The sequence below is a fragment of the Pelodiscus sinensis genome, chromosome 3 (genome assembly GCF_049634645.1).
Source record: "Pelodiscus sinensis isolate JC-2024 chromosome 3, ASM4963464v1, whole genome shotgun sequence".
Lineage (NCBI taxonomy): Eukaryota > Metazoa > Chordata > Testudines > Trionychidae > Pelodiscus > Pelodiscus sinensis.
In genome coordinates this window covers 28,179,045-28,200,751 of record NC_134713.1, presented here as the reverse complement: position 1 = coordinate 28,200,751, position 21,707 = coordinate 28,179,045, and the positions used below count along the sequence as shown (strand labels likewise).

Sequence of the window (21,707 nt, the reverse complement as noted above, 5' to 3'; positions counted from 1 at the left end):
TTTATCTATGTTTTATGAGTTATTCTATCCTTGCAGTTTTATTTACAAGATTATTTAAATAGATGACTAATTTCTGAGTTAGAGTCCACAGAAGCAGTAACTACCCATATTTAATTTGATTTCTGAAATAATTGCTCTAGAAAAATATAACTTGTTTTCATTTGTAGCAATGTATTTGATTCCTGGATTTCAGCGAGCAAATATGGTGTCCTCATATGTTGGAGAGAAAGGCAACTAACTATTTTATGAAGAAAGTTAATGTATTTATTTTTTTACACCTTGTTTGCCCTTTTACTTTTTAAAGGAAGACCTATTGTTGGATTTTACTTTTAATGAAACATGCCACTTCTATTGAAATAGAGCATCTCTTTCTGAAAATGCTGTTCCTTGGGCGCACATAATACTTTGGTTGCACTGCTTTCATGATTTTTTTTATAACTAGTTTTTTACCAAAAAAAAAGTATATGCTTATTTTTAGTGAGTGTTGTCGTGAACTGTTTAATCTTCTCAATGTGATTCTCTAATATATGGGAGAATAGATAATTTCTTGTTTCCAAAGAAACTATAGTTACAATTATAATAGAGCCACATTTTCCCTCCCTTTTGCCTTACTAAAAGTAGCAATGGGAATATTACTAGAATGGCAATGATTTCATTTGATTTGAAATAATCTAATGATCAAGGCAATTATTGCCTTTGTTGATGTTTCCGTCAGACAATTATTATGGTAAGTTAACCAAAAAGATGACTCATAAAATGGTACTAGACTCACTCTTTACAACTAGACTACAGGCAGTCCCCGGGTTACGTACAAGATAGGGACTGTAGGTTTGTTCTTAAGTTGAATCTGTATGTAAGTCGGAACTGGCGTCCAGATTCAGCCGCTGCTGAAACTGATCAGTTTCAACAGCGGCTGAATCTGGATGCCAGTTCTGACTTACATACAGATTCAACTTAAGAACCCCAGGCATCCCCAAGTCAGCTGCTGCTGAAACTGATCAGCGGCTGATTCCAGGAAGCCCGGGGCAGGGGCTTCCTGTAGTCAGCCACTGGTCAGTTTCAGCAGTGGCTGACTTGGGGATGCCTGGGGCAGAGCAGCTGGGGTGCTGCTGGGTTGGTCCAGTAGCGCCGCCACTCCTCGGCGTTACTGGACCAACCCAGCAGTACCCAAGCTGCTCTGCCCCAGGCGTCCTGATTCAGCCGCTGCTGAATCTGACCAGCGGTGGCTGAATCAGGAGCCTGGGGCAGAACAGCTGGGGTGCTGCCCGGTTGGTCCAGTAGCGCCCAGAGCGGCCTGCTGTCCGCGTGCTCCGCGGCTTTGCTCTGCTTTGCTCCCCCCCGCCCCCCCCGGTCTACAGACCAGGGGGATTGGGGGGGGGGGGCAAAGCAGAGCCAAGCCGCGGAGCGCGCTGCCAGCTGCCAGCCCAGACGCGTCTGGGCTGTCAGCTGATCGCGCGCTCCGCGGTTTGGCTCTGCTTGGCTCTGCTTCCCCCCCCCCCCCCCCCCATCCCCAGGTCTGCAGACCAGGGGGACGGGGGGGGGGGGGGGGGGGAAAGCAGAGCCAAGCAGAGCCAAACCGCGGAGCGTGCGATCAGCTGACAGCCCAGACGCTCTGGGCTGTCAGCTGGCCGAGCGCTCCGGCTTGGCTCTGCTTTGCCCCCCCCCGCCCCCCCCCCCGGTCTGCAGACCAGGGGGATGGGGACGGGGGGGCAAAGCAGAGCCAAGCCTCGGAGCGCGTGGGCAGCGGACAGCCCTGTCCGCTGCCCACGTGTTCCGCCGCTTTGTTTCCTCTCCCTGGTCTGCTGGAGACCAGGGAGAGGAACCCCGTTCGTAACTGCGGATCCGACATAAGTCGGATCCGCGTAACTCGGGGACTGCCTGTACTCTCACTTCCATCCCACACCTGATTACACCCATTCTGTCACTAGGTAAGGGAGTCTAGGTTACATATTTGGGACCCAGAAAAAAATAAAATGTGTGTAAGTACTGCTGGCCCTACTCTTCTATATTGCCCCAAAAATATGGGTGATAAACAGTTTTGGAAACTTTGTGGTCATACTCAGATGTCTTGTAATAAAATAGTATGCTTAACTACAGACAGATTGTATCTACAGACAAGCAAACTTCTTAATCAGTATGCATCTTACTAAGGGATATTACTTTGTGTTTTTTATCTTTTAAATAGGCTAACCGACCTCCTGCAAAACTCAATCTGTTAACTTGCCAAGTGAAAACAAACCCAGAGGAGAAAAAATGTTTTGACCTCATATCACGTAGGTTTGTTGTTTAGTTCCTTAGGTCTTTACATCTAGTACACGTCCAAGATTCAGAGTGTTTCAGAAAATGTATTAATGATCATCTTTAAAATTTTAGTCTAATACATGTACAATATGTTACCGTTATGACATTCCATCTGTAAAGCTCTTTGCCTTTCATCTGTTTCTCATGTTTCTTACAAACTTGTTCATTAGCCAAACTATTCATGTTTAAACATGGGCTTGTTCCTTCATTTCCCATTATCTTACACCATCCTTCAGTGGGGTCACAGTGCTGAAGCAGTAATTACTATGTTTCCAAGGTCAGCTATGGTGTGCAGAGTAATTACTTCAATACAGACATAATCAAAAGACTTAAAGCTGTGACAAAAAAATTCTGTATTAAATTAAAAGTATGTTAGTGTTTTTGGTGATCACAAAGAAAGTAAAGAAAAATCTCTCTCTATAAAAAAAAAACGTTTCCTGTGGAATTACAGAGTGTTGTCCTCATGTCACTCTGTATCTCACAGCCTCTCCCTCCTCCATCAGCTGCCCTTACTCCTCCCTCTCTTCCTGATACTCCAGCAGGTCAGAGTGGCACCATCCCCCCTTGTGGGGGAGGGGGCATCAGAAATTGCACACCAGATCCCCTCGCCGGGGGGTGGGGAAGGGAGAGGAGCTATATGCTGTCCCCCTCATGGACTGGGAGCCACATACCCTCTCCCCTCGCGGGGGAGAGGGGAAGGGGCTGGGAGTCGAGAAGCCTACCCCCTCGTGGGGGGGACCGGGAGCCATGTACCATTCCCCCTCCCTGCACCCCCAGTCCCATCACACACACCCTCAGCCGAGACCTGTGCACCTCCAGCCCCCTCACTCACCACCCTGCCGAGATCTCGCGCTCCCAGCCTGCTCACTCACCACTTCTACTGAGATCCTGCACCCCTAGCCTGCTCCTGGCCCTTCTCCCCTGGCCAGACACCTTGCCCCCAGCCTACTCCTGCACTCTCCCCCTGGCCACACCTATTCCCAGAGAAAATGTGGTTGGAGAGCGTAGCAAGCAGAGGGCGCAGTACTTTTTAAATAATTGATTTGATTTGACTGCAAATGGTTAATTGTAAAGTGCCCAAATTAAAGATGATAAAAGATTTATATTCTAAAACCTATATTAGGATGAAATGTAATTGAATAGTGGAGTTTTCTCTTGTTTAAGTATCCTGAACATTTTTGTATTGCATTATTATCATAAATCCATGCAGTACATGCTACAACAATAGGCATGTATATACTATAAAATAAACAAGGGAGAAACTTACAGTTTTTCCTTTGTTATTTATTGGTAATGGCTTATATGTATATAGTGGACCAAATCTTTTGCAGGTTTAAGTGGGTGAAATGTTATTGAAATCAATGGATTGAAATCAATCCATTTACACCAGCAAAAATGACTTTCATATTCAGCTAAATCCCATTGAAATGTTCATTTTCTGTTTATAAAAAAACATAACGAATAGAATGAATCATAACATAGTAAAACCTTTATCCGGGACAGTAAGCGGGAAGGGGTGGGAAATGGAGTGGCTGACATAATGGAACAATCCATTGTAGATTTTCAACTTTTATATTTAGAATAGATAGAACTTTTCAGCTATATTAAATCTTTTAGGCCAATATCTCTGTTGCCGTCCTCAAAATAAAAATAGATTGTAATCTGTACAGTGTTACACTTGAATAATCCAGGGTCTCATTTCTAATAACTTGCTTTTCTGCCAGGAATGAAAACTGTTAACCCCTCCACAATTGGGTGCACCGTAGTAATTTTTGGTATTTTTGTTTTGTTTTTAAATCCAGTTCTTAACATGCTAAATTCCCCAATCATGCTGTTAATTATTAATTTATTATTATTATTATTATTATTATTATTATTATTATTATGCATCTGGATTATTTTATATCAGTGTGTGTCCTCTACTCCTATTTTTAGGATTTTGAAGAAAAACAGTCATGTTTAACTGCTGTACAGATTCTCAGTCAAGACCTAGCTACATACATAGGGTGGGCCCTGATTCTTCAATTTAGTCATAGATTCCTCTTTCCCTGCAGAACTCCACTGATTTCAAGTCACTGAGTGTTTTCAGGAACTCTAAAGTTCTGCTCACACAGAATTAATTGCTAATATTATAAATTGTATTTAAAAAGACAATTTTAAGGTAAAAACATCTCTGTAACTAAATTGTGGATAAAATTTCAAGAAGTGCCTATGTGATTTGGGAGCTTAGACTCATTTCCAAAAGTGACTTGAGTGTTTAGGAGCCTAAGTCCCATTGATTTTCAGTGAGGCTTAAATTCTTAAATCATGCAAGCACTTCAGAAAATTGTACTCTGTGGTTGTACAGTAAACTTCCGATAATCCGGCACCTTTAGGACACAGGGGGTGCTGGATTATCAGATATGCCAGACTATCAGAAGTGGGGGCTATGAGGGGTCTGGAGTGGGGTGGGAGGCGATGCCACCCCAGACCCCTCATAGCCCCCCCTTACGATAGTCCAGCTCTGCCCCAGGCATCCCTGATTCAGCTGCTGCTGGTCAGTTTCAGCAGCAGCTGAATCGGGGATGCCTGCACTAGAGCAGCTGGGGTGCTGCCGGGTTGGTCCCGCAGCGCCGAGGGGCGGCGCTACGGCACCAACCCAGCAGCACTCCAGCTGCTCTGTCCCAGGCGTTCCCAAGTCAGCCGCTGCTGAAACAGATTAGCGGCTGATTCCAGGAAGCCCGGGGCAGAGCAGCTGTACTGAAACTGACCAGCAGCGTCAGTTTCACCAGCAGGCTGAATCCCGACGCCTGGGGCAGAGCAGCTGGGGTGCTGCCAGGTTGGTCCCATAGCGCCGCCCCTCGGCGCTGCAGGACCAACCCGGCAGCACTCTAGCTGCTCTGCCACAGGCGTCCCCAAGAGCAGCTGGGGTGCTGCCGGGTTGGTCCCGCAGCCCCGAGGGGTAGCGCTACGAGACCAACCCAGCAGCACCTCAGCTGCTCTGCTCCCGGCTTCTCCGATTCAGCTGCTGGTCAATTTCAGCAGCAGCTGAATGGGGGAAGCCTGTCCGGCTGCCCCAGTACTTCCGGGTTCCTGATGGTGCCGGACCATCAGGAGTCCCGGAGCATTGGATGCCGGACTAATGGAGTTTTACTGTAATTTGTTTAGAAGTAAAATGTATTAATTATAAAGATTATTTGCTTCAGTCTTCAGTAAACATTGCACCCTTCCACACCTTTGCTCCTATTTTAGTGTCTTTCTCTTTTCTTTCCCTCAGCCTCCTAGAGTCTCTTTATTTTCCATTCTTTTCCAAAGTTGTATTTGCTGGTTGGCAATGGGTTTCAACAGCACTTATTGAACATAGCATTGACTTGGGTTTTTTTCTTTCAACTTTAAAAAGAGAAAAAAAAAGATTGGAAATTTAAAATTCAGTCTTCCATTTTTTATCTTTTTAAGTAAAAAGCAAACATGCCGAAGTGCTTATCTTAAGGAAGAGGCATAGCCTGAAAGGGATTCTCTCTTCTCTTTCCGTCCTTCACTTGGGTGTCCACTCTCCATAACTTTGACCCTGAACTTTGTTTCCATATCATTTGCTTGCAAAATTGTTTATCAGCACTCCTTCAGCATTGCTCAATCACACCACTGCCTCAGCTCAACTATTGATGCCATTTAAACTTTCATCTTCTCTCACTATATCTGTTGCAACTCCCTTTACTTTGGATTTCCAAGTCCTACTTCATCTGCTATCAGCACATGCAGACCATTGCTGTGGAACTTATCACCTATACAGAGAAGAGTAATCACCTCACAATTTCCTCTAATCATTCCACTGTTTCTCTTTATAGTAGGATCCAGTTAAAAAATGCATTCTTTGTTGTTAAAACCCTCTGCAGACTTGCTCCCCATCCTACTTTTCATATCTAGCACTTCTTTCTACCCTGTTTCTCACTAAGTACTGACTTCCTTTCTGTCCATTCACACAATCTCACCATCCTTGGCACGAGAGCCTTTTCCTCTACAGTGTCTCTCATCTGGAACAGCTTTTTCCTTATCTCTTTGCCTTGATGACTTTGCAACTCACATAAATGTCAGATGAAACTCTCTTTTCTGTTTCTTACTTTACTTACATAATTCATCTTCTCCTTTTAACTGTTTTTTTGGTTTGCATTAATTTTGTATTCTATATTAATTTTGTAAACTCATTGCATTTTTTCCAGAGACTTAGTCTATTGTAAACTTGTAAAATTATGGTAATTATGTTATAGTTATAGAAACACAGGGAAGTCCTTTTTATTTGATTTTTAAAAATATTTGCCCTTTTGTTGAAATTACTAGTATTTGCTCTTAGTGCAGATGTGAATTTTTGTGGGTTCTCCTGAAAACTTTCATAAAAGTCCATTAGGCCATTTTTGAGTTACCAAGGCAGGTGAATTTACTTAGAAAATTTTCAGGTCTTTTTAATGTGCTCCAATGACTACAATTTTGGTTTATTATTTGTTGCCCACATAAAACTTGCTATGGACTTGTCTTCACCGAGGACATGTTTAGATCTTTGAAAAAGTTATTATTTTATCCTGTGGCTTGGATGGTAAAGGCATAACCTCTAAATAATGAAGTCAGCTTCTAAAGGAAGGCAGATGCTATTTAAAAAATGCAATAGGAAGGTGCAGTCAGGATAGCTTCTAAGCAAAGATGTTAATGTGTAAATTCATAATATGGATGAAATTCACCTCTGTCCAAAAGGACTTTTAAACCATTTAATGTCTTCTCATAGTGGTGAATGTCACCTGAATGTGATATTTTACCAGTTATTGCCCTCTCAATGGTGAGAAAAGAGGTCAGTAATCAATCGTAAGCAAATTACACAATTTCAGAGATCATATCTATATATTCAGTATTCAATATAGGGTCAATATATTATTGTTATGCAGATGACAGAACTTATCACTTTCAAGCAGAAGATGAACAAGAATGCCAAATGTGAGTTACTTTACTACTTTTGTTTCTAGTTTTGCTATTATACTGCTACATTTCATTAAACTTTAGAAGCTTTTAACATTTTGAACAGCAAAATATTGCTATTTCTTTTAGATGGACATCTGTGCTACAGAACAGCAAAGAAGAAGCTTTAAATAATGCATTCAAAGGTGATGATAACACAGGAGAAAATAATATTGTCCAAGAGCTGACAAAAGAAATTATAACAGAGGTTCAGAGGATGACAGGAAACGATGTGTGTTGTGACTGTGGAGCGCAAGGTGACTAAATTAAAATATTCCTTCAGTGCATTTCTAATTGGTAAAATTGTATTTCTGTTAAAAGTATTGAAGCTGTTGATTTATATTATTCCTTTTTCTCTTAAATTCAATTACACCCCTAGCAGATTATGCTTACAGTGTAATTATAGCAGTTCATTAAGATGGATTTGCTATATCCTATTATCAATTTTTAAAAGTATCAGTAAGCTTTATGGGCTGCTCTTACAGACTTTGGTAATTAGCCAAGTTTATGTTACTATTGACGCAGTAATTATACTACCGTGGATTATTATTGAGTTCACCGTTATATAATTTACATTATACTGTAAATTCAGTAAAACTGGATGTGATGCTAGGATACAGGATGACTCCGCTATACATCCAAAATGTTCCAAAAAACATGGATGTATAGCGAAATGATGTAAAGTGGGGAATTTTTTTTCCCGTGTCTGACTTCCATTTGCACAAACTGGGAGGAGAGGGAAGGTTGCATGACAGAAGAGCAGAGAATGGGAGGACTTACAATCCATCAGTTCCTACAGGCATCAGTGACACTAGTGCAGAATCAACATATACTAGGGTGATTTATAGCAGGGATACCCTGTATTAACAAAGTTCTTAAACAATGTTTGTAATATTTATTTTTAATTGTTGGCTTCACTTTGTGAACTGGCCAGAAGATGATTCTGAAACTGTACCCTCATTTCAAAATAGTGCTCATTCTCGAGTGTTATTTACAATCTGTAATTTTTACTCTTGGTTGGCATTGTTAATCAGTGAAATTGTGTTCTAATCCTCTTTAAATTAGTTTTAAATTCCTGCTGTTGTCCACTTTCTCCTATTCAACATAGTCACTAAAGGAAGTACTGTTTTTTAGAGGGGGAGTATGAAGGGGGCTAGATACACTTAGCATTCTTTAAAACTTCTTTTAAATTGAACTAAATGCGAACTACCTGATTATAATAAAAACCCTATCAAGAATCTGATATGTAGGAGAGAATGCAGACAGAAGGCCAGCAGCAGAGTGGGGTTATCCTATTTATTGTACCCAATGTAGCGCATATGATTAACTGCCCTATGGACAGGTGGTGTATGTGTGCACTCCGTGCAAGGAGCTTCTAGCCCTCAGAGACTATGTACAGATTTTGGAGGCCAGGGTGGCTGAATTGGAGGAACTAAGGAAGGCAGAGAGATACACAGATGAACCTTTCTGGGGCACTGTAAAACTGTCTCACCTCCAGTCAGACAGCCCCTGTGCTGCTGAGGAAGGTGAAAGGCTCAGGGAAGGGGAACTTTTATCTAAAGCAGAGGGAAATGATCCTGTAGTTGTGTTGCCGGCACAAAGTGCCCGAGGGGGGGCAACAGCTGGGTTCGTTGCCCAGTGTGCGCACTCCAATAAGCACACCGGTGTGGAGAAGCAAAAAAAGTTTATCTGAACGTTCAAATAGGTGCGAGGAGACCAGACAACTCAAATCAAGCACACCAACGTAAGCAGTTTTCCCTCCTTATATACCCAGGTTGTTTACATGCAGGAATATAGTGAACTGTAGCGAGGTTCCCACGCTGGGACATGTTCCTCCTCCTCCCCCTTTACAGAAACACATCTGAATTCTTCTTCTATATTACTGATAGTAACTAAGCAACTTCAAGGTCTTGCTGTTTTGCTGTTCCCAGCTTTTAGTGAGCTAGAGAAGTTATGCTTGGGCGAGGGAAGGGGCGGAAGGGGGGGGAAGAGGGCTTTTAGGGTGCTTGGGCCTAGAGCGGGGGGGCTTCATCGATCCTTGTGATCTTCCACTCCCCCGAGTTACCTAGGATCATGCCCAGTGACCCCAACAGTTGGGACCTTCCTTCCAGATCAGGCCTGGGCAAAATACAGCCCACGGGCCGGATCTGGCCCGCCAAGCCACCGGATCTGGCCGATGGAAGCAGTGGGAAGCCACAGGCAGGCTTCCCAGCTTGTGCCACAGCCCCGTGCGCTATGCAGAAACGCAGCTGCTGACTCTGTTTCTGTTTTGAAACTGGAGGGGAGAGGGAAAGTTTTAGGAGCTGCCCCGCCCGCAGCACATTCCCATTGGCTGGTTTCTATCAGAAACCAGCCAATGGGAGCTGCTTGTTGGAATAAGCAACAAGCTAAGAATAACCACGCCCCCTCTCCTCAGCTCAGTTATTCATGAAGCACATGGCCAGACAGGCAGGCTATGAAACATTTTAAGCTCTGCAGGCAGGCAGGCTACTTTGGCAGCTGACAAGTAAGTAAGTCTCTTAGCCACAGCCTGCTTCTGGCACCTCAGCTCTTTCCTGCTCCAACTCTCTGCCCCTCCCCTCCCCCACTCAACATACTCAAACCCTCTGTTCCCCTCTTACACCCATACCCCCTCTCAGATCTGGCACCCCAATCTCCTGCTCCAGATCACAATCCCCTCCTACCCAAACCCCTGCATTCCAGTCCCCTGCCCTAGGTCACAACTGCCTAAATTTTTTTGTGCATGGTCGCACAGGCGTGCAGCTTAGAAGGAATCCTGGTAAGGAGGAGAGAATGAAAGATGATAAAATTATGGGTAAGATCCATATGAGAAACTGTCCCATGAAAATGAGTGCCATTCAAACACATCAGGAAATGACAAACAGCTACATAATGATACATTTTTAAAGTGCTTATACACAAACGCTAGAAGTGCCTTGTATTTAAGGAGGATATTGATATAAAAGGCATCACAGAAACTTGGTGGAATGAGGACAATCAGTGGGGGACAGTCATACCAGGTTATAAAATATATTGGAAGAACAGAACAGGTCGTGCTGGTGGGTAGTGTTCCTGCTAAGATTTTCCATCCATGAGTGGAGCAAGTTTTGTCTCGTGCGCCAGTATTGATTGTCATGTCAGCTTGTTCGGATGTGTGCCACTGTGGCACTCATCACTAACTAACTAAACTAACTAACTATATATATAATCAGGGCTCGACAAATAATGCAATCTACTCACCCGTGGCAAGTAGAGTATAACCCGGAAGAGCCGGGTTTGGGCGATCTGCACATGTGCAGATTGCCGGACAGCGCAGCTGGTGAGCAGAGTTCGCTGCAGTTTGGCGAGCCCTGTATATAATTGTTATGGAAGAAATCCCCAATTACTGTGCAGATGCATTAGCTCCTGCCCCATCTTCTGCCCTGTTACACAGCTAGCACCCCGTCTCCTCCTCCACCTCCCACTGCTAGCCCCACAGCCCCAACTCTTGGCGGCAGCAGCCATCCGCCAGCTCCATGGCCCCAATCTCAGGCTGCAGCAGCTGCCTACCAGCCCCATGGCCCCAGCTCTTGGTGGCAGCAACTGCCCGCCAGTCCCATGGCCCCATTCCCAGGCGGCATTAGCCACCTGCCAGATGTGGCAGCCGCCTCCCAACATGACTTTGGTCCTGATGGCAGCCAGAGCAGCTGCCTCCCGCCATGGCCCTATTCCCCACTCACCCCACGGCCCTGGCCATGGGAGCAGCCATGCCACTCTCCTTCCAGGTCCAGGAAGGTGAGTGCTTCTGCGCAGCTCTGCAAAGGAGGTGGGTGGATTTAGAAAAAAAATTCTGCACAGCTGCACATGCGCACATCATAGAACCCTGCTGGTGGGGGCGTGGAACCATACGTGAAAGAAAATGTAGACTCAAATGAAGTAAAAATCTTAAATGAACCAAAATGCTTCATAGAATCTCTATGGATAGTAATTCCATGCTCTAATAATAATAATATAGCAGTAGAGCTATATAAACCGACCATCTAACCAGATTAGTGATAGTGACTTTGAAAAGCTAAGGGAGATTAGAGAGTCTGTAAAAATAAAAAACTCAATAATAGTGGGCAATTTCAACTATCCCCATATTGACTGGGTACACATGACCTCAGGACAGGATGTAGAGATCAAGTTTCTTTACACCTTAAATGACTCTTTGGAGCAGCTGGTTCTAGAACCCACAGTAGGAGATTTAGTCCTAAATGGAGCATACGATTTGGTCCAAGAGGTAAATATAACTGGACTGCTTGGGAACAGTGACCATAATGTAATACAATTTAACATCCCCGTGGTGGGAAAAATGCTTCAGCGCACAACACTGTAGCATTTAATTTCAGAAAGGGGAACTACATAAAAATGAGGAGGTTAAACAGAAATTAAAAGGTACAGGGAAAAAAGTAAAATCCCTGCAAGCTATTTACCCTATTTATAAATGATTGGGAGAAAGGGGTAGATAGTGAGGTGGCAAAATTTGCAGATGATACTAAACTGCTCAAGATAGTTAAGAACAAAGCAGACTTTGAAGAGTTGCAAAAGGATCTCAGAAAGTTAGGTGATTGGGCAGCAAAATGGCAAATGAATTTTTAATGTTGACAAATACAAAGTAATGCCTATTAGGAATAATAGTTGCAACCAGGGCTGGCCCGAGCCATTTTGCCGGCCCGGGCGCTCAGCGCCACTCCCGGGTGCACGGCGCATGTGCAGGCCCGACCCCCTAGAATGCATGGGCCAACCCCTGGGGCGCACGGCATATGCGTGGGCCCGCCCCTGGGGTGCACGGTGCATGCACTGCCTGGCCATGGCTGCTGACACGCAGCCTAGGACCTGCCCCCAGGGCGCACGGCGCGTGTGCTGCCCAGCCTGGCCCGGCCACCGCTGCTGGTGCGCAGCCCAGGGCGGGCCGCACCTGGCCGTGCAGGGCTCCACGGCCGTGGGGGGAAGGGCACAGCTGGCTGGTGCTGCAGGGATGGCGGGGGGCCAGGGCTGCTGGGGTGAGAGATGCTACAAAAGTTACAGAACTGTTTTGATCTTAAAAGTGGTTGATTTTCATTTGAAGAGTGGGAAATAGGAGAAAGAGAAGATTGTTGTTGAGAGATGATGAGTAGTAAGTAGGTAGGTAGAGAGAAACTCCTTTATGTCTCCTAAATTTTTTCTTGAGGGTCTTTTGTGTCATGGTGGACTATGTAGTTTTCATGTTACTGCTACTCAGAAAACAAACATAGGCAACTAGTGATAGAAATGTAGCCTTGTTAGTCTGGTGTAGCTGAAGCAAAATACAGGACTATGTAGCATTTTAAAGACTAACAAGATGGTTTATTAGATGATGAGCTTTCGTGGGCCAGACCCACTTCCTCAGATCAAATAGTGGAAAAAAATAGTCACAACCATATATACCAAAGGATACAATTTTAAAAAATGAACACATATGAAAAGGACAAATCAAATTTCAGAACAGAAGGTGAATGCGGGGGAGGGGGGGGAAGAGGGGGAAGGTAAATGTCTGTGGCCTAATGATATTAGAGGTGATAATTGGGGAAGCTATCTTTGTAATGGGTAAGATAACTAGTGTGTTTGTTGAGACCCACGCGTAAAGTGTCGAATTTTAGCATAAATGACAGTTCAGAGGATTATCTTTCAAGTGCAGATTTAAAAGGTCTTTGAGCAGGATGCAGGTAATTAAGTCGTTGAGACAATGTCCTTTCTGGTTGAAATGGCAAGAAACTTTTTTCTTTGTGATCCTGTCCAATATCTGTTTTGTGGAATAGTGATAGAAATGTAGCCGTGTTAGTCTGGTGTAGCTGAAACAAAATACAGGACTATGTAGCACTTTAAATACTAACAAGATGGTTTATTAGATGCTGAGCTTTCGTGGGCCAGACCCACTTCCTCAGAACAAATAGTGGAAGAAAATAACCACAACCATATATACCAAAGGATACAATTAAAAAAAAGTGAACACATATGAAAAGGACAAATCACATTTCAGAACAGAAGGAGGATGCGGGGGGGGGGGGGGGGGAGGTAGAAGGAAGGTAAATGTCTGTGAGTTAATGATATTAGAGGTGGGGAAAGGTAGATGACTGTGAGCTAATGGTATTAGAGGTGATAATTGGGGAAGCTATCTTTGTAATGGGTAAGGTAGTTGGGGTCTTTGTTCAGCCCTCCCCCCCGCGGAGAGTGTCGAATTTTAGCATGAATGACAGTTCAGAGGATTCCCTTTCAAGTGCAGATTTGAAAGTCTTCTGGAGTAGGATGCATGTGATTAGGCTGAAGCAAAATGCAGGACAATGTAGCACTTTAAAGACTAACAAGATGGTTTATTAGATGATGAGCTTTCGTGGGCCAGACCCACTTCCTCAGATCAAATAGTGGAAGAAAGTAGTCACAACCATATATACCAAAGGATACAATTAAAAAAATGAACACATATGAAAAGGACAAATCACATTGCAGAACAGGAGGGGGATGCGGGGGGGGGGGAGGGGGAGGAAGGAAGGTAAGTGTCTGTGAATTGATGATATTAAAGGTAGGGAGAGTGGGATGTTTGTGAGTTAATGGTATTACAGGTGATAATTGGGGAAACTGTCTTGGTAATGGGTGAGATAGTTCAAATTCTTGTTAAGTCCTTGTTGGCAAGTGAAAATTTTAACATGAATGACAGTTCAGAGGATTCCCTTTCAAGTGCAGATGTAAAAGGTCTTTGTAGCAGAATGCAGGTGGCTAAGTCATTTAGAGAGTGTCCTTTCTGGTTAAAGTGGCAAGAAACTGTTTTCTCTTTGTGATCTTGTCTAATATCTGTTTTGTGGGCATGGAGCCTTTGGCGAAGTGTCTGAGACGTTTGTCCAATGTACATAGCAGACGGACACTTTCGGCACATGATAGCATAGATTATATTTCTGGATGCGCAGGAATACGTATTCTTGATCTTATAACTCACTTGGTTAGGCCCAATAATGGTATCAGCAGAGTGAATATGTGGACAAAGCTGGCAACGGGGTTTGTTGCAAGGGAAAGTACCAGGGTTGGTATTAGTGTGGTATGTCCTGTGGTTGTTGGTAAGAATCATCTTGAGGTTAGGTGGTTGTCTATAGGAGACTATGGGTCTGTCTCCCAGAGCTTCTTGGAGTTTAGTATCCTGTTCCAGTATAGGCTGTAATTTATTGATAATGTGTTGGACAGGTTTAAGTTGGGGGTTGTAGGTGATGACAAGTGGTGTTCTATTGTTGGTTTTCTTGGGTCTGTCTTGAAGTAGATGGTTTCTAGGTATTCGTTTGGCTCTTTCAATTTGCTTTTTTATTTCTCCGGGTGGGTAGTTGAGGTTTATAAGTGCTTGGTAGAGATCCTGAAGTTTCTGGTCTCTGTCAGTGGGATTAGAGCAGATGCGGTTGTATCGAAGGGCTTGGCTATAGATGATGGATCGTATGGTGTGTGCTGGATGGGAGCTGGAAGCATGTAGGTAACTGTATGAGTCGGTGGGTTTTCTGTAGAGAGTGGTGTCTGATTTTCCATTGTTGATTTGTACTGTGGTGTCCAGGAAATGGATCTCTCGTGTAGAATGGTCCAGACTGAGGTTGATGGTGGGGTGTAGGTTGTTTGAAATCTCTGTGGAATGTCTCCAGTGTTTCTTGGCCATGCGTCCAGATCATAAAGATGTCATCGATGTAGCGTAAGTAGAGAAGGGGTAAAAGGGGACGGGAGTTGAGGAAACATTGTTCTAGGTCAGCCATAAAGATGTGAGCATACTGTGGGGCCATGCGTGTACCCATGCCTGTGCCGCTGATCTGGAGGTATAAGTTGTTCTCAAACTGGAAATAATTGTGGGTGAGAACAAAGTTACATAGGTCTGCTATCAGGTTGGCAGTGGTGTCCTCTGGGATAGTGTTTCTAATTGCTTGTAATCCATCTTCATGTGGTATGTTGGTGTATAGAGTTTCTACATCCATGGTGGCAAGGATGGTGTTATTGGGGAGGTTATCGATGTTTTGTAGTTTCCTTAGGAAGTCAGTAGTGTCTCGGAGATAGCTGGGGGTGCTGGTTGCGAAGGGGTTGAGAAGAGAGTCTACATAGCTGGACTCCTTATTATTAATCTTTACAGTGGAATTCATACCTAACCAAACCTTAATCCTATACTTTTTTCTTTGCTTCAGATCCTACCTGGCTTTCAACAAATCTGGGAATTCTAACTTGTATTGAATGTTCAGGAATCCATAGAGAACTTGGTGTTCACTACTCCAGAATGCAGTCACTGACGTTAGATGTGCTGGGAACATCTGAACTTTTGGTGAATATAAATGTTTTTATTAATTTATAAAATCTGAGGAAAATAGTGAGCAAGTTCCACTCTGTGTATTGTTTTGTCCTCTGAATTATATTTTTTCAAGCTTTGAATTTATCTCTGGAAAAATACAAGCAAGAAATCTTCCTTTTTCATATTAAAGTAAGTTCATTTGAAAACGTGTTATTGAAGAAACTGTTTGATATTAGAATTTGTATCACTAAAGTAATAACTTTTTAGGTGTTTTATCAAGATTGTCTTTACAGTAAGTTTCTTCTAAAAAGAATATCACACTTCAGTGCCTTTCGTGTGAGTAATTCAAGTACTTCTCCATTGTCTACCTCTTACTTTGTGATGCATCTTTCAGCAGAGAATTTCTAAGCGTTTTTCAAACTTCAGGAAGTTAATTTCAGTGGGTTTTGGATCAGGTTCTTAATTATGAAGACAGCCCTTGAGGGAAGGGAAGGTATTGTCTCTGTTTTAGGGTACGTCTAGACTACATGCCTCTGTCGCCAGAGGCATGTAGATTAGGCTACCAGACATAGGAAAATGAAGCGGCGATTTAAATAATTGCCGCTTCATTTAAATTTACATGGCTGCCGCGCTGAGCCGACAAACAGCTGATCAGCTGTTTGTCGGCTCAGCGCGATAGTCTGGACGCGCGGGTGTCGACATCAAAGGTATTTGTCGACCACCCAGGTATGCCTCATCCCAGGAGGCATACCTGGGTGGTCAACAAATACCTTTGATGTCGACACCCGCGCATCCAGACTATCGCGCTGAGCCGACAAACAGCTGATCAGCTGTTTGTCGGCTCAGCACGGCAGCCATGTAAATTCAAATGAAGCGGCGATTATTTAAATCGTCGCTTCATTTTCCTATGTCTGGTAGCCTAATCTACATGCCTCTGGCGACAGAGGCATGTAGTCTAGACGTACCCTTAGAGATGGGCAAGCTGAGATTCAAAGATGTTGTGTAACTTGCTCAAGGTCATATAGTTGTAAAGCTAGGACTAAACTCTCACGTTTCCATTTATCTTGTTCTTACTACATGGTGTTTATGGCTACTTACTGAACATATCTGTTTAAAATGTACGTATTTGTTTTTAACAGCTTGCCAAGAATATTGGGAATGCTTGTTTTAATGAGATTATGGAATTTTGTCTGCCAGTTGATGAGACAATCAAACCTAATCCGAGCAGTGATATGTAAGTATAGATTATTTTCCGTTTTCAGCAAGTATTTAAATTGGCCTCAGAAATGTCTTAACATGCTTTTGTACTCCATCTTGAGTGACTATGCGTTCAATTTTTACCACAAATCTAAACTCTTTTTTTCTGGTGCCTTAGTGCTCAGTAAAATATATGTTCTTGAAGTACTTGCTCATGTCAATTCCATTTCAGGTATGCGCATGTGTGCAGCTGTTAGGCTGTGTCCAGACTCAGGGGTTTTTTCGAAAAAAGTACCCTTTTTTCGAAAAAACTTCCCCTGCGTCCAGACTCAAGCCGCGTTCTTTCGAAATTAATTCGAAAGAACGCGGCTTTTCTTTCGATGGCGGTAAACCTCATTTCACGAGGAAGAACGCCTTCTTTCAAAAGTTCCTTTTTCGAAAGAAGGTGTTCTTCAATGTAAATAGGGCTTCTTCAAAAGAGAGCATCCAGACTCACTGGATGCTTTCTTTCGAAAAAGCAAGCCGCTTTTTTGAAATTTCTCCATGCAGTCTAGACGCTCTCTTTCGAAAGAGGCTCTTTCGAAAGATGCTTTCGAAAGAGCCTCTTTCGAAAGAAGCCTGCAGTCTATACATAGCCTTAGAGATTTTTGCCATAGCAGTACCCATAGGGCTAGCTGTGGCACTCACTAGAGTGCCATGGTCATGTCGTGGTATAGCAGGCACTGCTGGCCCACAACTTCTCAGTTCCTTTTTGCCATCTGTGCTGGTCAGTAAGCACACCTATCTTGCTTGACAAGAGCTAGCTTTTTTTTTCTTCCCCTATTCTAGACCTGTGTGGCCTCAAGAAATTTCTCAATAACTTGAAGTTCTTCATGGTCTTCTTGGCCTCCATTATCCCTTCCCTATATCTAGCAGACTGGTATGGTGCTCTCAATTTAAAAGGCACTTAGTTCCATGTCTCCGTATTTCCAGGACACAGATGCTTCTTGCATTTCATAGTCGCCAGGAGCCACTTCCAGTTCATGGTACTATCTTTTGGCCTGTCTTCAGCCCCCAGGATATTAATCACAGAATCATAGAATATTAGGACTGGAAGGGACCTCGAGAGGTTATCGAGTCCAGTCCCTTGCCCCCATGGCAAGACCAAATACCATCTAGACCATCCCGACTAGATATTTATCTAACCTACTCTTAAATATCTCCAGAGATGGGGATTCCACAACCTCCCTAGGCAATTTATTCCAGTGTTTAACTACCCTGACAGTTAGGAACTTTTTCCTAATGTCCAACCTAAACCTCCCTTGCTGCCGTTCAAGCCCATTGCTTCTTGTTCTATCCTCAGAAGCCAAGATGAACAAGTTTTCTCCCTCCTCCTGATGCCACCCTTTTAGATACCTGAAAATGGCTATCATGTCCCCCTCAGTCTTCTCTTTTCTAAACTAAACAACCCCAATTCTTTCAGCCTTCCTTCATAGGTCATGTTCTCTAGACCGTTAATCATTCCTGTTGCTCTTCTCTGGACCCTCTCCAATTTCTCCATATCTTTCTTGAAATGCGGTGCCCAGAACTGGACACAATACTCCAACTGAGGCCTAACCAGCGCAGAGTAGAGCGGAAGAATGACTTCTCGTGTCTTGCTTTCAACACACTGAATGAAATGCCTGGCGCCAGTAGTGGCTTACCTGAGGCATAGAGGGTCCAGATTTTTCAGTATGTTGATCATTGGCTCATCAAGAGTAGGTCTCCAGAGCAGGTGCAGAAAAGCCTCAATCTATGTTTCAGCAGCAGTGACCTGGGCATGTTCATAAACATAGAAAAATCTATGTTAACACGGGTCAAATTAATAGACTTTATTGGAGCAGTTCTTGATTCCACATGAGCCAGGGTCTTTCTTCCAGAAGCATGTTTTCAGGCCATGGTTGATCTCATTACCCACATAAAGAAGCATCGAATCACCACAGCTCACACTTATCTGTGGCTGATAGGCTTCGTGGCAGCCTGTAAGATGATCAGGTATACCTGGCTTCATCTGTGACCCCTGCAGACATGGCTAGCAACAGTCTGTGCTCCCAGCAGCCACTACGGTACTGAACCAAGTTCTCTCATCCATAGACTGGTGGTTAGACCTCAAGTCAGTGCTGCAGGGAGTTCCCTTTGTGTCCCCATAACATTCACTCACGCTGGTCTTAGATGCATTGGATCTGGGCTGCTGGCCCATCTGAGTAAACTCAGCATCCAAGATTGCTGGCAACAGCATGATTTAGCCCTTCATATCAATGTCAGGGAGCTCAAGGCAGTGCACCTGGAAATGGATGACAGGGAGGGATCACATGATGATTCCCTGTTTTATTCAGTCCAGGCATGTCCAAAGTCCGGCCCGCGGGCCAAATGCGGCCCGCGGTCGGATTTAATACGGCCCCCCGCTTCTCCCAGCTCCCCGGTGCTTTTTTTAACTGGCGCGCTCAGCGCGCCGCTTCGGGCCACCGCGGTCCCAAACCCTGCCCCTGCACTCCGCTTTGGGGCTGAGAGTGCAGGGACAGCCCCCGCTTCCTCCCCCTCTCCTGGCTCCCCGGCGCTCCTCTGACTGGCGCCGCTTCCGGCCGCGCCGCCGCCGTCCATGGCGGCTGCTGCGGTCCTAAAGTCCTCCATGTAGGGCACGTCCGCAGCCCCGCTCCCCCGCTTGGCTACGGGTTCGCCCTGCCCCCGGGCCGCCGTGAGGCCAGCGTGCCCTGCGCTCTCCGCCCGCCTCTGACCCTGCAAGCCCTCTACCTTGGGGCTGAGAGTGCAGGGACGGACTCCGCAGCTGCTGAGATCAGGGACGGACTCCGCAGCTGCTCAAGCTCAGTATCTGTGATTGGCCCTGCGCACTGTCAGCTTCCTGGCGGGCTCAGGCACGTGGAGCTGCGAACATTAGAGACTTCGCCACAAACGGGCTCAGGCACGTGGAGCTCATCATTAGAGACTTCGCCACAAACAGCCACAAAGGCAAGAGAATTCTTGTTGGGCAGTGTATTAGTGCAGTGTATTACTTGGGCAGTGTATTAAACCTCTGGCACTGCGCTCACATGATCCCTTCCCCTTCTGGTCAATTTAAAAAAATGGCGACTGTAAATAAGAGAAGGAAAGTTGACAGTGAGGGCCGCCGCTTCCAGGACAGGTGGAAAGTGGAATATTTCTTCACTGAAATAGAGAATCACTGTGTTTGTCTGATATGCCAAGAGACTGTGGCTGTTTATAAGGAATTTAATGTCAAGAGACACTACCAGTTGAGACATAGCAAATACGACAAGCTTACAGGGCACGACTGCAGTGAAAAGTTGAAGCAACTTGAAGCTGTTTTAATGTCACAACAGAAATTTTTCATAAGAGCCCGTGAGTCAAATGAAAATGCCACAAGGGCGAGCTATGAGGTGGCAACGTTAATTGCTAAAAATTGCAAATCTTTTGCTGTGGGTGACTTTATCAAAGAATGCGTTATGAAAATGGTTGAGAATATTTGTCCCGAGAAGAAGCAAGAGTTTGCCAACATTTGCCTGGCTCGTAACACAGTAGCACGGAGAATTGAAGAGATTTCATCAGATATTAAGAGACAGTTGACATCCAAAGGAGTGGATTTTGACTTCTTTTCAATAGCCTGTGATGAAAGCACGGACCTATCTGACACAGCTCAGTTGCTGATTTTTATGAGAGGGGTGGACAATGAAATGAATGTGACTGAAGAGCTACTTGACCTCCAGAGCCTTACGGATCAAACAAGAGGAAAAGATTTATTTGTTTCTGTTAGTTCCGCCATAGATGACATGAAACTGCCTTGGAACAAAGTTACTGGGATTATTACTGATGGGGCACCTGTCATGGTTGGTGAACGAAGTGGATTATCAACGCTAATCTGTAACAAGGTGATCGAAGAAGGAGGCAAAGCTATTAAACTCCATTGTATCATTCATCAACAAGTTCTCTGTGCTAAACATCTCAAATATGATCATGTTATGAAACCGGTGCTAAAGACTATTAATTTTATTCGCTCTAAAGCCCTGTGCCACCGCCAGTTTAAACAGTTTCTACTGGACATCCAGGCTGAATACGAAGATGTTTTATATCACAACGATGTAAGATGGCTCAGTCGGGGGTCTGCACTGCAGCGTTTCTACTCTCTCAGAAAGGAAATCGGAGAATTCTTGGAAACAAAGGGACAACCAATGCGAGAACTATCTGATCCTATTTGGCTGGCTGATTTGGGGTTTCTAGTTGACATAACAAAGCATCTGAATGTACTGAACACGAGTCTTCAGGGGAAAGATGCAGCGGTGAACCAGCTTTATTCACACCTCAAAGCCTTTGGGACAAAGCTGCAACTTTTCATAAGGCAGTTGTCACAAACACAGCCCAATACCATACATTTTTCAGCATTGCAGGAAATAATGAACAGTTTTCCACAGGACAATATCAGTGCGCAAACGAGCAGGTATGCAGCAGACATTGCATCTCTGGCTGGAGAGTTTAAACGGCGCTTTCAGGACTTTGCAGCTATTGAAAAGGAGATCAGCCTTTTCTCCTCTCCATTCTCTGTTGACCCCGAGGATGCTCCAGATCAGCTGCAGCTCGAGCTCATTGAGCTGCATTGTGACAGCGAGTTACGCAGTCGTCACCAACAGCTCTCTCTTGTGAACTTTTACCGCCAACTGGATAAGAGCCGGTTTCAAGAGATTCGAACATTGGCTAAGAAAATGCTGAGCTTGTTTGGCTCAACATATATGTGTGAGAAGACATTCTCTGCTATGAACTTTAACAAGAACCGCGTGAGGACAAGACTAAGTGACTCTCACCTGTGTGACATTTTGCGCATCAAAACCACTGCCTTTGAACCAGACCTAGCCTATGTACTGCAGTCCAGATCTCAGTTTCACCCTTCACATTAGTGTAGGCAAGTTTTTTTTTCAATTGAGAT

General features: G+C 44.3%; 1 protein-coding gene across 2 annotated transcripts in view; it reads left to right on the top strand.

The window, feature by feature from the left end:
• ASAP2 (ArfGAP with SH3 domain, ankyrin repeat and PH domain 2) overlaps positions 1-21,707 on the top strand; it is a 180,548-nt gene that overhangs the window by 106,435 nt on the left and 52,406 nt on the right. For both annotated transcript variants that reach the window (XM_075923514.1, XM_075923513.1), the window contains exons 12-16: positions 2,186-2,273; positions 7,212-7,260; positions 7,372-7,538; positions 15,462-15,595; positions 16,702-16,796. In XM_075923514.1, the coding sequence (XP_075779629.1) occupies positions 2,186-2,273; positions 7,212-7,260; positions 7,372-7,538; positions 15,462-15,595; positions 16,702-16,796 (533 nt within the window). The remainder of the gene's footprint in view (positions 1-2,185; positions 2,274-7,211; positions 7,261-7,371; positions 7,539-15,461; positions 15,596-16,701; positions 16,797-21,707) is intronic.